The 17,547-nt window shown below is 37.0% G+C and overlaps 1 protein-coding gene across 1 annotated transcript; it reads left to right on the top strand.

Moving 5' to 3' along the window:
* Positions 1-383: 383 nt before the first annotated feature.
* dhx37 (DEAH (Asp-Glu-Ala-His) box polypeptide 37) lies at positions 384-17,374 on the top strand. The gene is made up of 28 exons (XM_043247667.1): positions 384-509; positions 927-1,096; positions 2,577-2,743; positions 2,823-2,935; positions 3,004-3,316; positions 4,279-4,427; positions 4,508-4,600; positions 5,107-5,203; positions 5,954-6,067; positions 6,147-6,248; positions 7,370-7,484; positions 7,563-7,661; positions 7,801-7,862; positions 8,997-9,141; positions 9,240-9,316; positions 9,848-10,080; positions 10,171-10,282; positions 10,376-10,482; positions 11,575-11,763; positions 11,845-11,969; positions 13,472-13,588; positions 13,690-13,862; positions 13,958-14,072; positions 14,960-15,097; positions 15,249-15,343; positions 16,017-16,090; positions 16,167-16,264; positions 17,047-17,374. The coding sequence occupies exons 2-28, from the start codon at positions 991-993 to the stop codon at positions 17,121-17,123; spliced, it is 3,405 nt and encodes a 1,134-aa protein (XP_043103602.1). The 5' UTR covers positions 384-509; positions 927-990; the 3' UTR covers positions 17,124-17,374.
* Positions 17,375-17,547: the final 173 nt, after the last annotated feature.

The following is a 17,547-nucleotide window of genomic DNA, read 5'->3' as shown; positions in this document are numbered from 1 at the left end:
CAAAATGTAGCCTAATAATATAATGCGATATAATATGAAATGTTTCCCGGCGAAAGTTCCGATTTGAATCAAAAGATCGTGATTTTGCGCTTTGAATCAATGTATTATTGTATTTTTTTATTTGACATAACAAACATTAAATATTAATGCAGTACAATTACAATTACATACAAACACAAATAATAATACTAATAATATTTTGTTTTTCCCACGCTAACTTACTTATCCAAGTCCACTTTGATTAAAGAAAGGAGAGGTGCAGTAAACCTCTGTTTATGAATGTAATACATAAATGCATTGGCACTGAGAATTTTTTCCCCCAGACATTTAATCTGTTTTCAACTAATCTTATTTACTATTATGCATAAATCGACAGCGAACAACTTTATGCGTCCGGATTCGTTCACTCGTTTTGACCGGGGGGAAACATGAAGCCCGGAACCCTTTATCGCCGCTAAAGTGCGTCGGGCTCATTTTAAGGTTGCATAACATCACCACAGGATCAACACGTGAGTCTATTTAATGTTACCGTAAGATACATTTAGACGAATCGGTTGAGTTTGTTTTTGTTTTGAGTGGCTAAAAGACGAAGCGACCTTTATTGATATAATAATTTAACGAGTGTTAATTTGCCAGCTGATTTCGAGCAGCGCAAACACTGACATCCAGCAGCACACGCGAGCAGAAACGATAAGATTATCTCTACAGCTCATATTCAAACACAGAACATACTCGAATTAACCAAAGCGTGTGGTAAAATAATTTTAAAAAACAAAGTATTGATGTCACATTTAAGCAAAAAAATAAATAAAACAAGCACCAAATATTTGCTTAAGAAAGTCATGCCGTGTTTGAGAGCCGTTAGTATTTTTGTGATGCGACCTTGTTTTCATGATACCAGCAGTTTCTTGATATGTTTTTGACAGATCCTCCTCTGTACTGAGCTGCACGTCTCTGAGGGGTTTCAGTTCGGAGCTGTAAACTTCTGCCATGGGCAGATTAAGAAAGAGGCACAACTGGAAAGGCAGGCAGCGGAGCGCATCTGTGCAGACGGCTGCTGCAGACAGACAGACAGATGTGCAGGTGGAGATACGAGGTAAGACGTGTGCGTGAGCATGAGCTTATTGTTATAGGGAAGCAATGAAAAGCAGAAACCGTTCATTTAATGTAATGAAAGGCATATTGCTTAAATGCGTTCATATATTAAGGGAAAAGTACTATTCACCAATATAACTGAGGACAGTTGAAATATCTGTAAAATAACACTCCTTTTCGTAAACCGTTAATCCATTGTTCACAATAATTGTGCGCGTATTTACAGTTGAATGCAATCGTTTGTATTTATGATTAATTTATATATCTTTTATATCGGTTTCTTTTTATTTCTTATAATTTATTAGAAGTAGTGTAGAAAGAATATCTAAAATGAGAACAAAACAAAGCATTATTAGTATTATTATTATCTTTGCTACCATTAATGCTGTTTTGGATTAGTGTGTAGTGTTTTCAATAATTATATTATACCAATTTTTTTTTTTTTTTACTCACTTAAAGTTTGGTTTTGAGCACAGGGAAACAGAAAACGTCTCGTAAATGTAGATTGTGATAATAGATGATGATACATAGATGCTAGAACAAAACAATCCTTTTACACACACACACACACACACACACACACACACACACACACACGTTGATATTTGTTGTTTATGAGGACTCTCCATAGGCATACTGTAAAAACTATGTGCTATAGCCCTACACCTAAACATACCCTTACAGGAAACGTTATGTATTTTTAGATAATAGTGAAAAAAACCCCCACAATTTAGTATGTTTTTTTTTTTTTTTTTTTTGAATTATTGGCATTGGCAATGTCCTCATAAACCACCTTCAAATTGTAATACCTCTTTATATGTGTGTATATATATATATGTGTGTGTGTGTGTGTGTGTGTGTGTGTGTGCTTTTTTATCTTTCCCAGTGGTCAAAAATGAGCTTTCACTGAGAAAAAATCTAATGTAATACGCAGACACACATTTTTAGTTTTTAAAGGATTCTCTAATGAAGCATTTTTTAAATCCAAAATAACATTTATATAATAAGTAACGCTGAAATATTTGTATAGTGTTTTCTGTGCTTTGGATGAAGTAAATGCAGGTTTCGTGAGCAGAATTCTTTTGAAAAACATAAATGTCACTCTTCCTGGGGAAAAAAAGGGGCCAAACCTAAATATTTAGCTTTTTAACGGTGCACATTTTCCCATTTTCCCAGACAAGACTGTATTTGATTAATTCTTGCTCATTTCTTACTGGTAATTTGTGCTTACGGCCATTAAAAGCTTAGCATTTAGCCATTTTGGGCTTTTTTGTTTTGACCTGAAGTGTAATATGTTTTGTTATTGCAAGCAAAAACCAATTCCGACTTTTGTATCGTATAATTATTAAAATGTAAACCGAATCATCTAGATTTTCAACACATTAAGTGTTCAGTGCTCAGCACCCTTTCGTGCATGCGTGCTTGTTTTCTGCGACTTAAATGCGTGTGTTTTGGAGCTTATTAAATGTTATTTTTCGCAGATGCAGCCATGCTTAAAGGTGTGGACGACTGCAACGCTCTGGTTCTGCCCGCCACCAAAACCAAGAAACAAAAAGTAGAGCACCCTGCAGCCAAGAAGAAAGCCCTGACGAAGAAGCAGAGGAAGAACCTGGAGAAAGTCCTGGAGCTGAAAGAGAAAAAAACCCACGTAAGGAGAGAGATCCGATGCTTCTCAGAGCGTTAGTTTGTTGAATACGACTCATTTGCATGTTTCTCGTTCTCCGCAGAGAGCGGATATATTATCTAAACTAGCTGAGGTCCAGCTGGCCGAGTCCGAGCTCAAGCTGCTGTACACCACCTCTAAACTCGGCACTGGAGAGCGACTCTACCAGACCAAAGAGTAAGAGATCGAACCAGACGCGACTCTGTGCTGAAAGATGGAAAATACATCACTGTGTGTGCTTGCAGATCTACGGACGAAGGTCAGGACGGGGATTCAGCTGCTGTCAGGATCGGCAGCGTGAGCGGAGCAAACAGAAAGAGGAGGAGAGAGGAGGAGGAGGAGGAGGAGGAAGAGGCATCTGAGCTATCGGAGGAAGATGATGGTGAGGGGTCAGACTCATCTGAGGAAGAAGAGGAAAAAACGCCCGCGGAAGAGCAGTCCAAACGGGAAAATACAGATGTTACGGAAGAGATGAAAGATGCAAAAGAGGAAACGCGCAAGAAGGAAGAGTGTAAACCTGCTGTGTTCATTCCCGTGGATCGACTGCCGGAGATTCAGGTGCAGGAACCCCGCTGGTTTTATCGTGTTCATGCATTATTACGTAGACCTGCTTGTTCTGTTGAAAACTGGTCACTGGGTCACATTTGGTGACTAGAGCTTTCTTTCTTTATGTATTTGTTGTAGTATGTTTCACACGTATTATATTGTATTGTGTCTCTGGTTTTGAAATATCTCTAGCTGTAAAAAAAAGACGGCATCAAATAAATGTAGTTGATGATTATTTATAAACCGATCAATAGGTGAAAGAACAAATGCGATGACTTCACTTGAAGTATTTTTAATAAATTAATTATGGCTAGATGTGCGCTTTATAATGCGTTACGCGATCCAATGAATAACTGTAACTGTCGTTTGAATGCGTTATAATGCTCTAGAAAGCGTGTTTCATTAAAACGCTTAATAACGAGAAAGGGCGTTTTAACGTTTGATCGCTTATAAAGAGATATGATGCAAACATGCATTATGAGTAGTTATTATACGTGAAGGCTGCGCTATCAAGCTCTCGCTAAGATTTGAATCGGTTTGGTGCGAATCACGTCGATTCGGTTCTGAAGCGTTGCTGATTTGGCCGTTCCCTAATAAAGTGCTCGTTTGACTTGACGCTATCTGACACAGCTGCGTTTAAAAGTGAACTGGAAGATAAGTGCTGACCCCAACTGAGTCTGGTTTCTCCCAAGGTTTTTTCTTCTCCATTCTGTACGGATGGGGTTTTGGTTCCTCTGGCTTGCTTTGTTGGGGACACTTAATGTCTAGCGATGATCGTCGAATTGATTACAGAGACCGTCTCTGCATTTAATAACAAATTGTTCACATTATACATCCCTGTCATTGTATTCTTCTACTTTATACCGATCAGTGCTTTGATGCAACCTGAGTTGTTAAAAGCGCTATATAAATAAAAACGATTGATTGACTTGACTTCTGCTTGTCTCTCGGGTTTGGGTTCACGTGTATCGCAGGAGGCTCGTCTGAGGTTGCCGATCCTGGCGGAGGAGCAGGTCGTCATGGAAGCGGTGAAGGAAAACGAGTGTGTGGTGTTGTGTGGAGAGACGGGCAGCGGGAAGACCACACAGGTGCCTCAGTTCCTGTACGAGGCGGGATATGCCAGGTAACGTAACCGACGAGCCGCCGCCCGACTCCGTGACCCGTGACCCCTGTCTCTCATTGCTTGTTTCTCTTGTTTCTCAGCTCTGGTGGCGTTATTGGCGTGACGGAGCCCAGGAGGGTGGCGGCGATCAGCATGTCTCGTCGTGTTGCCACTGAGATGAATTTATCCAGCGGGTATGACATCTGTGCAAATAAGACAAACGTGACCATATCAACCATATTAAAACCACTGCGCCAAACAGCCTTGAGCAGCTTTATAATATTAAGTATATTATCAACCTAAAAATAGACGGATTATTGTTATTTCCATTAACAATCGTCACCATTATCGCAGTTATAGTTATATTTTAAATGTATAATTCAACATGTTTAAAAAGTGAATGTTTAGGCATCGATCATCGAATCAAATGCATCATTTGTTTGATTAAAAATAGTAATATTGTGAAATATTCTTACACTTTAACGTGTTTTCTATTGCGATGTTAAAATGTAATTTATTCCTGTGCTCAAAGCTGAATTTCCAGCATCGTTACTCCAGTCTTCGGTGTCACATGATCATGCTGATATGCTGCTCGAGAAACGTTTCAGATTATCGCTGTTGACCTTTTACAAACATCCTCCATGAAGTCTGAAAAATGCTTTAACGTCAAACTAAAAAAAATGTGTGTGCGTGTGTTTAGGGTGGTGTCTTATCAGATCAGGTACGAGGGGAATGTGACAGAAAACACAAAGATCAAGTTTATGACAGACGGGGTCCTGCTGAAAGAAATTCAGAAGGTAACATGCATGCGCAAACACGTACCGTGTATTACAGGCAATGCTTTGTTTTTACGCAACGCTATGTACTATATTACACTTAAAAGACCAACATTTGCACGCTAACTCTCAAAGAAAGCTTTTGTGCATCCTTTAAATAAAAAGGGACATCCCTGAACGCTCCCGTTGTTAACATGTTCATATTTCACCAAAGTTTCAGAGCTCACGTAAAAATAAGCATGAGCCAGCCCTGTTTGTGTATGGTTCGGCTAACCAAATGTTTATCAAGTAATAAAGCGAAAAAATAGCATACCCGCAAAGCTTCCTGAAAAACTGCACAGAGAGCAAAAGATGCTTTTAAACGCAAAGGACGCTCACAGCCTCACACCAGACGTTGTTAATAGAAGTTAATCTATTTGTGATGTTATTTTTAAAAGCATCCTCCTTTAACAGGTGTGCCTAAACACTTTTAACAGTGCTGTATCTTTGCAGGCAGGTTTCTTCTAGATTTAATCTCTGGATCTCTGAGTGGAGCACTGGTTGTTGTCAGACTTAAAGCTCACTAGATTACTATTATTATTATTAATGGCCAATGTTTGGAAATGTAAACTGATGTTTCCAACTGGTGCACTAGAGCGAAAAATATAAATAACCATTTTAGCTGCTGAAAATACAATAATTTTGCCCACCGCTGGATGTACACCGGCTGGTGAGCCATTGCTTCTTGTTTAATGACGCGTCTGCTTTCTCTTAACGTCCCCGTTTCTGCAGGATTTCCTGCTGCAGAAATACAGCGTGATCATCATCGATGAAGCTCACGAGCGCAGCGTCTACACTGATATCCTCATCGGCCTCTTGTCACGCATCGTCCCGCTCCGCAACAAGGTGAGACTCGTGAGCGTGCATGACGGTTATGTTAAAGCTGCGTGCTTGGCACGTTTACGATGCGCTCTGTGATCCACAGAAAGGCTTGCCCATGAAGCTGATCATCATGTCGGCGACGCTGCGCGTGGAGGACTTCACTGAGAACAAGAGACTCTTCCGAGCTCCTCCGCCGGTTATCAAGGTGTCTGATTTGTAACATGTTCATGTCATTATCACACGTCTCGATGATGTAAGGTCATTTGAAATTGCAGAAGATTAAAATGTTTAATATTTACAGTTTAGTAATCAAAGAGCATAACTGTTAACTGTTAATTAAACATTACTTGATTAAAACAAAATAATGATATTTTTTGGGCCCTATTAATCCCCCTCCTCTTGTTTTTATTTTTAATATATATATATTTTTTCAAATTTATTTTTTTCTGTTCTTTTTAAATTAATAGAACTGAAACGTACTCAAAGTGGGAAAAAAATGGGACGTATGTAATATGTTTTCTTTTTTGATTTTATATTCCTCAAATTCAGTGTTTTCTATTTTAAGTTTCCTGGTTTCTTTTTTAAATATTTAACAATCAGAAAGCATGTTTAATTAATTAATTAATTAATTAATTCAGGTCTTGATAAATACATTATTGCCACAATTTATTAGAACCGTTTAATTTTTACCTTTATAAAATCCCATGAAATGTTATATTTTTTTCCAGAAATTTAGATTTAATATAAATGTATTAAACAATTTAAGGTGTCAGGTTTGTATTCTGCAGATTAAGATAAATTAAACCCATTTAAACATTAGGAAATGTTCTGTAGGTCATCAGACAAAATCATCAGTGACTCCCGTCACCAAAGGGAAAAAAAGACATTCAGAGAATATATTTTTTTGCACGTGTAAAAAAACAAAAAAAACAATATTGTTTATGGAATGCAAAAAAAAATACTGTAAGCAACCATATATTAAAGGAAAAGTTCACCCTTGAATTTCTTTGTTCTGCTGAAAGATATTTTGAAAGAAGTTAACCAGGCCGTTCTGGGTCACCATTGACTGTCACAGGAAAAAAAATACTATAGAAGTCAATGGTGACCCAAAAACTTTTTAACATTTTTAACTTTTTAAAGTTTGAAACTACTTAAGGGTAAAGTAAATGATGACAGAATTAGAATTTTTGGGTGAACTATTCCTTTAAGTTAAAATAAACATTGCGTTCAGGGGAGCGTTTCTAAGTGTGTTTTAGACTTTTCTATATGCAAATGACTTCTGTTAAAAATAGTGTTTTGAAGTAAGAGCCGTACATGTGTGTACAGGTGGAGGCCCGTCAGTTTGCGGTCACAGTTCATTTTAATAAACGCACACCGCTGGAAGACTACACTGGAGAAGCTTTCCGTAAGATCTGCAAGATTCACCGCATGCTGCCGCCGGGTTGGTTAAACACGCACCAAGAGAAGTAACGTGAACGGATGCGTGCGTGTGGGGATCTAAACGCTCGATCTGTTATAGGTGGCATTCTGGTGTTTCTGACGGGTCAAGCAGAGGTCCATTCAGTGTGTCGCAGACTAAGGAGGGCTTTCCCTTACAGACCCAACCGAGAGCGCACAGGTGACCTGAGAAAAATTCCCCCGTTTGAATCGCTAACCATACATAAGTGGCGTAATACACGAGTCGCCAGTACTTAGTTAGTTACAGTCACCTACAAGGAAGCCGTCCCAATATTAAAAACTGACGTTTGTTCTTTCAGATTCGGTGGAAACTGAAGAAGACCTGAAGGTGTTAAAAAGAGCAAAAAAGAAAAAGAACGTGGTATGATGACTGTCATCCTTGCTAACTAACATTTATTCTAAGAAGGTTTTGCTGGTTATGAATACATTATTCGGTGACACTTTATAATAACTACACGCTATGAATCGTTAGTTAAGCAGTAGTAGTCAGTTCATCTTTTATAAAGCATTGTTCCAACATTAATAGTCATAAGCAGTTTATAAATGCAGCTACAAATGCCTTGTTAATGATTTATAAGCATGTCTGAGTTTAAACGCATATCTAAACGCGACACAGAGGGATGCAACACTATTCATTTCAAGATGCAAAAAATATGAAATCCGTCTGTTTACTTTTCTGTTTGGAAGATAAACAAGCCTTTGCATCTCCTTTATAAATGCTTTACAAGGTATAAATAGTCTTCAGTGTAGATGAGCTCACTGAGCGCTTTACAACCACCCGACTTGATCATGAATTACAGCGGGAGTGTGTTAATAAAGCATTTATTCAACTATTGTCATGTCTAAATAAGGAGATTTGCATTATTAATGCATTTTAAATAATTGATTAATTATTTATTTAGACTTTCTGAGTGATCTTATTAAACACTGACAACTCCTTAATAACTGGTTTGTAAATAACGTAATAATTTGGAATAGATTATTAATAAAGTGTGAAAATACTATTATTAATTCTGTCATAATGTACTCACCCTCAAGTAGTTTTAAATCTGTATGAATTTCTTTTTGTTTTTCTTTATTTTGAAGAAAGTTTGTAACCATTGACTTCTATGGGTTTTTTTTTCCTACTGTGGAAGTCAGTGGTGACCAAAACAGTCTGGTTACAAACTTTCTTCAAAATATATTCCTATGTGTTTGACAAAACGAAGAAAATAATGTTCACCCAACTACTCGAGGGTGACATTTCATTTTGGGGTGAACTATTCCTTTAACATTAGGTCAACTGAACTAACAATACAGCGTTTAACAAGATTTACTTGTGCGTTTTTCTGTAAAGGATCATTATAATATATGATAACGATCACTGCTTATTTCATTATCTAACATTAATAAATGCTGTAAGAATATTTAGCTCATTTTTATTTTAAAATGAGTGATAGTGTAGTGGTGTGGCTTCCTACTAGTCGAGTACTAAACACGTTGATCTCGGTCTCAGTCGCTCCCGAAGATCAATCTGGACAGTTACTCTGCTCTTCCTGTGGACGAGGATGATGAGGATCGTCAGGCTGGCGCTGATGAGGATGATATCGAGGGTTCAGACCTGGAGCTGGAGCTGGGAGATCATCCGGATGCTGATCACGGTGAGAGACTCACAGATAGATATGCAGGTGTGTTTTATCCGTGCTTGACTGGATGTGTGTTAATGAGTGTGTGTGTGTGTGTGTGTGTGTGTGTTTAGAGGAGAAAGCCGACCCGTCAATCCCGCTGTATGTGCTTCCTCTCTACTCTCTGTTGGCCCCTGAGCTGCAGGCAAAGGTATGTGGCATGGAGTAACAGATCAACTGTTTTCCACTATTCGTTAATAAAAAGATGTGTGTGTGTATATATATATATATATATATGTGTGTGTGTGTGTGTGTGTGTGTGTGTATATCTATCTATATATATATATGTGTGTGTGTGTGTGTGTGTGTGTGTGTGTGTGTGTGTGTATCTCTATATATGTGTGTGTGTGTGTGTGTGTGTATATATATATGTGTTTGTGTGTATCTATATGTGTGTGTGTGTGTGTGTGTGTGTGTATCTATCTATATATGTGTTTGTGTGTGTGTATCTCTATATATGTGTGTGGGTGTGTGTATCTATATGTGTATATATATATATGTGTATATATATATATATATATATATATATATATATATATATATATAAGCACAAATAAACAGCAGTGGTTAAATGCTGTACAGAACCGATTTCACCATTTAAAAAGATCAATAAATATACAGTCAATATGAATAATTATTTTGTGACAGTTATTGTAGTATTAAATATGTTGTGTGTTTCTAGGTTTTCCGTCCTCCTCCCCCTGGAGCGCGTCTGTGTGTTGTCGCAACTAACGTGGCCGAGACGTCTCTGACGATCCCCGGCATCAAGTACGTGGTGGACTGCGGTCGTGTGAAGAAGAGGTTTTATGACAGAGTGACGGGCGTCTCCTCCTTTAAGGTCACCTGGATCTCACAGGCCTCAGCCAATCAGAGGGCAGGAAGGGCGGGCAGAACAGAGCCGGGGCACTGCTATAGGTCAGAATCTGGCTGTTGTTGTATTTTGGAGGGGTCTGAAGATCTCGGAAGCGTGCCGTGTTAAAGTGACTTTGTGCGTGTCGTACGCAGGCTCTACTCGTCCGCCGTGTTCGGAGATTTCAGTTTGTTTTCGGAGGCTGAAATCACGCGCCGTCCAGTCGATGACCTCGTCCTTCAGATGAAAGATCTCAACATTGAAAAGGTTTCCTTTCATTCTGTGATGAGCTCACGAGAACGAATGCGTCCGAGCGCAGCAGGTTTGCTCTTATTTATTTATTTTATTGCGTGTGTTTAGGTTGTGAACTTCCCGTTCCCGACTCCTCCCTCATCCGAGGCTCTGATCTCTGCCGAACAGCTCCTGATCTCTCTGGGAGCGCTGGAGGAACCGCCTCGACACGGACGGTACGGCCCATAATTGATCCATTTTATGTGCTGAAAGTCAAGTGACAGGAAATTAACAAGCTGGCACGGTTGCTTTTGTAAAAAAATATACAATGGTGTATAAAAATACTAATTTAAAATTATAGTTTTAAACATGCATTTTTAAGTATAAATGATATATAATATAAACTATTAATGAAAAGTCACCCACCGCCTTTCTATGTGTACGGGTATGTAATGTAAAATTGACATTGAGCATTGCCTTATTATTATATTATATATTGCAAATATTTGCAAAATATTACAAAATAAGTGATAGAAATGATTACTATCATATCATATATTTATGTATAAAATATTTCTATATCTATTGTAATGTAATGAAATTGTTAATAAACATAAAATGCCATAAAATGTTGCTATATCGGTATACTCAAATACTAAAATAATTTTTTATTAATAGTTGTGCATTTTTGCAATTTTTATTATTTTTCTTTCTTTTAAATAAATCTTTTTTTATTTTCATAAATATTTTAGGCCTGTTTTGGTTTTAGTTATTTTAGTTACCATTGTATTTAGTTTTTCAGATAATATTTAAGGATCATTATAGTTATTTCTTTTAATTGTTTAGTTTTATTTGTAGTTTTAGCTACTATAATAACCTGAATTTAGTCTTAACAAAAGTCCTGAAATTGTTGCATGTGATTGTAGCCGTTAATGAAATGTGTACATGATAAATTGTCATTAAAAGTGCACATGTTTTCATAGTATTGCATGTTATTGTATATTTATATTGTATAATAAAATATTTACCACATGAATGTGAACTATAGGTCCCATAAAATAATAAATATTATTTTCCACATAACAATGAAAGAAAAATAATGGAACATAATATGTGTGTGTGTGTGTGTGTGTGTGTGTGTGTGTATATATATATATATATATATATATATATATATATATATATATATATATTTCACACACATATATACACACACAAATATATGTACAAGGTATTTCACAAAGCTGTTAAATTCAACCAGATCATCATTTGTGCATTTCATTGTAGCTTTAGTTTTTAATTTGAACCCTTTTCTTTCTCTGTTGTAGTTTGAGTGAGATGGAGAGGGCGCGTCTGTCGTGTCCCATAACTCCTTTGGGTCGTGCGATGGCAGCTTTTCCCGTAGCGCCGCGGTACGCTAAGATGCTAGCGCTGGGCCGTCAGCAGGGCTGCATGCCGTACATCATCACTATAGTGGCTGCCATGACGGTCAGAGAGATCTTCGAGGATTACGACAGGTCGTTCACATTCATTGACTTCAGAAGAAACGTTAGCAAACTGCAGCGCTCACTCTGTCTCCGTCTTCCTGTGTTCCTCAGGCCCGCGGGCAGCGAGGAGGAGAGCGCTAAGATGGCAGGGAAGAGAGCCAGAGGTGTTCAGATGAGGAGGTTATGGGCTGGTCAAGGACAGTCGCTCCTGCTGGGAGATCTGATGGTTCTGCTGGGTACGAGTTTCATTTCGGTTTCGAACGTTGGTGTCAGTATGTTCAGAGATTTCGCTTTAATGTGAAAATTCCTTAAGATCTATGTTGTCTGAAACCTTTATTTTAGTATTATGTATATGCTGTTAAAATATTTATTCATATTTTGAATTCCATTATTTATTTAGTTTAGTTAAATCTTAGTAATGTTATGTACTTTGTCTTATTATATTTCTAATTCATTTCTATCTTAGCTTCAGTAAGTTTAGTGCTTCAACTTAAAGGAACACTCCACTTAATTTGGAAATAGGCTGATTCTCCAACTCCCCCAGAGATAATAAGTTGAGCTTTACAGTTTTTGAATTTTTTTGTTTAGATAATCTCCGGGTCTGGCGATAGCACTTTTAGCGTAGCTTAGCATAGATCATTGAATCTAATTAGACCAGTAGCATCACGTTCAAAAATGACCAAAGAGTTTCGATATTTTTCCTACTTCAAACTCTTTGACTCTTCTGTAGTTATGTCGTGTGCTAAGACTGGTGGAAAATGAAATGTTGCTATTTTCTGGGCTGATGTAATACGTGATGATATCGCCCCTGCTGCAGGCGGCCATGGTACTTGATCATTGTGCCAGAATGAGAGTATAGTTCTTAGTCATATCAGCTTCATATTTTCCGCCGGTCTTAGTGCATGATATAACTACAGAAGACTCACGTTTTAAATAGGAAAAATATTTTTTAGCGCAATGCTTCTGGTCTAATCAGATTCAATGATCTATGCTAAGATATGCTAAAAGTGCTAGCGCCAGTTCCAGAGATTGGCTGAATGGATTAAAAAATGGTAAAACTCAACTTATTAACTTTTATCAATTTTTTTTTATTATTATTATTTTTTGTTTTCCTTTTTATTTTTAAAGTTTTATTAATTGTGCTATGTTTTTGTATTTGTATTATTTATTTAAAATTATTTCTGTGTAGTTTTTTTTTTTTTTTTTTTTTTTTTTATAATTTTGATTTCAGTTTTAGTTAATTTAGCCCATAAGGTGCTTTTTGGTAACTAGCTGGAATAATAATAGCTAAAATTAAGTTATATTATTTTTTTAACGTCTGTGTGTAAATACACGCATGCATGCATGCATTTAAGAAAATATGTTATGCTTGTATATTGCATATATTTATTTACAAAAACATGTGAATATAAATATATACACGTACATATCTTCAAAATATATTCTGTGAAATATAATAAATATACACAGTTTATATTATGTAAACAGTCTTTTATTTTAGGTTAGATCAATCATGATTAATCGTTTGACAGCACTAAATAAAATGTCACTGCAATGAAAGTATTAAAGCAGTTGCCTTTGTATTATTAGACAGAGCTGTAGAGAAGGCAAAATAAAAGTCCCGTATCTGACTCCTATCAGCCAAACAAAAAAAATTGCTCATTGCTGATCATTTAAAGACGCCAAATCTGCCATTTAACTGATTTGTGTAAATGGTGGGATGTTGATGGGTGTTCAGGGGCTGTTGGTGCTTGTGAATTTGCGGGCTGCCCTCAGCAGTTCTGTGAGGAAAACGGCCTTCGGCACAAAGCCATGCTGGAAATACGAAGACTACGAGGACAGCTGACCAATGCAGGTGCATGAAGATACATCAGGTTTTTTTTAATTATTTTGTGTCCGTGCCTGCCTGTATGTGACTGAACCGTCTCTCTCTCTCTCCGTCTCTGTCTGTGTCAGTGAATGCCGTGTGCTCTGACGCTGGCGTATACGTGGATAATAAGATGGCTCCTCCGACGGAGTCTCAGGTGCTGTGTTTACGGCAGATCGTAACGGCAGGTTTAGGAGATCACATCGCCAGACGAGTGCAGGCCGAGGAGCTGCTCGATCCCAAATGGAGGAACGGCTACAAGGTGCCTGGAAGATTGCTTCTGGTTTTGCTGTTAAGTCTCGTAGAAGTCACAGAGATTTAAGTGTGTGTGTGTGTGTGTGTGTGTGTGTGTTACAGACTCCTCTGCTGGATGACCCAGTGTTCGTTCACCCATCATCTGCCCTTCACAAGACACTTCCAGAGTTTGTTGTTTATCAGGAAATCATGGAGACCACCAAGATGTACATGAGAGGTGTGTGTGTGTGTGTGTGTGTGTGTGTGTGTGTTTATGTGAAATCACTGCCTTTCTCTACGTAGCCCTTTAGATGACCTTTTTTGTGTCTCAAAAATATAAAAATAGATTTAGAAATATAAAAAATCAATTTAAATTGTGGAAAATCATAATAAACTTTGAGCAGTTCTATTTCTTTTAAGAAATAATGTGCATAATAATTGGTTAATAATTAGATAAGTTAATAAGAATAATTTATGTATATTTATTTATTTGCCATATAATATTTAGGCTTTATTTATTGTACCCAGTCCAACATTTGTTAACAAATGAATCATGCATATTATTGTATGAAGACATATTCTGTGTAAATAAATGGCTTGAGGCGTCTTTGTGTTACACTTAGAATAGATGCAACATAAAACAATTAGTGCCATCAAGTGTTTAATCGCAATGAGTCACGTTCTGATGTTGTCTTTCTACGCTATCTGAAGGGTTTTTGAATAGTTTTAATTTTAGTTTTAGTATAGCGTTATACTATGCATATGTTTAGTTTAAAGAAGAAACCCATCCATTGTATACCTCACATTTAAGGCTTAATACTATAGAGGTTTTTCAGTTGTTTTTAGCTTATTTCTGTCTAAAAACATGTCATGCATCAGTCAATGTAAATTGTGACTTATATAATATCAAATATAATACATATATTTTGAAAATATGTACATATACGTTTAAATATATTGTGTCTGTTTATATATACATGAATAAATAAACACAGTACTAATATTGTGTAAACAAAAGCTTTTTGGATCTGATGAATCATTTAGCAGCACTAAAATAACTAAAGACAGTTAAGGCTTATTTAAATAATGAAGTTCGTAAGTGTTTCTCCCTTTTGTCTCTTCCAGGTGTTTGTGCCGTTCAGGTGGAATGGATTCCGAAGCTCCTCCCACAATACTGTCACTTCACCACTTTGGAGGAAAGCCCCGCCCCCTGGTACTGCCCGCTGAGTGGCCGAGTGAAGTGTCTCCAGCAGAGCACCTTCTGTAAGAGCAGCTGTCTGTCCTCAGCCAGAGTTCAAAGCCTGTGTGTGTGTGTGTGTGTGTGTGTGTGCGTGTGCGTGTGCGTGTGCGTGTGTGTGATTACTGTCACATGATATGGATATTAATCTGAACGTGGGTGTGCCTCTCTCCGCAGACAGAGTCAGTTGGAAGCTTCCTGCCATTGAAGTGGATTACCCAGAGGGCCTTGAGCGTTACAAACTGTTTGCCAAGTTTTTCCTGGAGGGCCAGGTGACATTTATGAGTGTGTGTGTGTGTGTGTGTGAGAATGTTGGTGTCAAACCAAAACATGTTGGAAATGTCAGTTATTTGCTCTACTCTAGTATTTGCTCAGCTTTAAACCGTAGCAAATTTGGTCATTTAAACACTTCCAATTAAAACTTTGCAACGACCATAATCACGACAATAATGACTGAGTGCATATTTATTATTACAGAGCTGCTTTCAAAACAAAATCATTTATTACTCTTTAATAAATCTCTTCTGCTCCCCAAGGTTGCATTTATTTGTTCAAAAATACAGTAAAATCACATTTAGTTAAAATAAAAAAAAAATTAATTTGTTGTGATCAAAGCTGAATTTTCAGCGCCATTCCTTCGCTATCTTTCAGAAATCATTCTAATGTGCCGATTAATGCTCAACAAAGATTATTAGTAGTGCTTTATCTTTTCTGGAGACCGAGATGTATTGTATTTTTGAGGATTGTTTGATAATTGGAATCTTTTGTCACATTATACATGTCTTCACTGGCACCTTTAAGTTAATGCTTCTTTGCTTAGGACTATTTATTCCTATCAGTCCAAAAAAAACCACATCAAAAGAGCAGTATAAATGCATAAAGCCATATATGACATATTCATAATTAAAAAAAGTGATGAACTCACTCCTGGATGAATTTCTACAGGTTTATCCCAAGATTCAAAAGTTCACCAAATGTTTACTGTCGTCTCCCTCCACCATGCTGAAGACGTGGGCCAAGTAAGACCTAATACACACTTGAACTTCTGTACGGCGTGTAAACACCTGATGAATAATCTCCTGCTGTTGATCTCAGGCTGCAGCCGCGGACCGAAGCTCTTCTGTCGGCGCTGGTCGCAGAGAAAGTGGACAACAGGACGTCTTTAGAAGCTGCGTGGAAGAAAGATGGAAAATGTAAGTCGCTATGCATAAATGTTTCAGGCTTATAGTTACTATTTAGTGATTTTACTGTATTACAGACCATGCAGTGCAAACCCGTCACGATGCACTAGCATTCAAACCTTTAGGGTCAATGAGATTTCTTTTGAAAGAAATGTTTAGTTCTGTTTAGCAAGAATGCATTCAATTGATTTAAAAGTGATTTATAATGTTACAACAGATTTCTATTTTACCTATTAAGAAATGTTTCTTGATCAGAAAAGCAGCAGATTGAGTAAGAATTTATTTATTATTATTATTATTATTATTAATAATATTAATTTATTATTATATAAAACTCACTTTCTTTTATTCTTTCTTTTCACTTTCTTTTATTCGAATTCTATCATCAGAATTCCGCTTTTTGTTCCGCTTTTGCTTGTTTTCAGATATGTGAGAAACGCAAAGTCAGATGTTTTAGATAAAAACTCAGAATTGCAAAATGTGAATATGTATTAAATATATACAAGCATGCATAGATATAAAAACATTTTTCATGTGAAATGTATTGGTATATAATATAAGATTTTAAATGCATAATGCATATACATGTGATTATAATTGTACTGTACATATATGTGTCATATATATACATATATATATATATATATATATATATATATATATATATATATATATATATATATATATATACACATGCATATATACATATACATATATATATATGCATATATACATATACATATATATATATTAGTACACATACGTATAGAATGTAAACAAAACCTTTTTTTTAGGTCTGCTGTCAGCGTTTTGTCAGTGGATCCCAGAGTCTCTTCATGTAGAGGTCAGTAAAGCTTGGCCACCGATCTGACACACCGTGACCTCTGACCTGTCCGACCAGCACAGGACTTTTTAATCAGAGACACCGCAGGAGACGCATGCCATAAGACTTTTTATAAACGCGCTCTTCAGCTCGTGCCTAACCCTCTGACATCGCACGGATGGATTCCTCCAAAAGACTTCCAGAGTAAAACGACGCCGCGTCTGCAGTGATAACTGGACTTCTGTCAACACCTTCAGATCAGAACACCAGAGCAAATAAACTCCTTTGTCTTCAAACAGCCTTGTGTCTCTGTACTGTCTGCTCTGGCCTTTAACACGCTAGCGAGTGTTTGCTAACAGCAGTGAGCATCACCGTTGCTATCGGGAACAGTGTTAGTGATGTCATCAAACCTCTAACAGCTTTGGAGTTCAGCTTGTTGTTAAAGGAACAGTTCACCCATATTTTACCCTGA

This window comes from Puntigrus tetrazona, chromosome 8 (genome assembly GCF_018831695.1).
Source record: "Puntigrus tetrazona isolate hp1 chromosome 8, ASM1883169v1, whole genome shotgun sequence".
NCBI classification, from domain to species: Eukaryota; Metazoa; Chordata; class Actinopteri; order Cypriniformes; family Cyprinidae; genus Puntigrus; species Puntigrus tetrazona.
The sequence above is the reverse complement of the archived record's forward strand: the minus strand, read 5'-3'. Positions and strand labels throughout refer to the sequence as shown.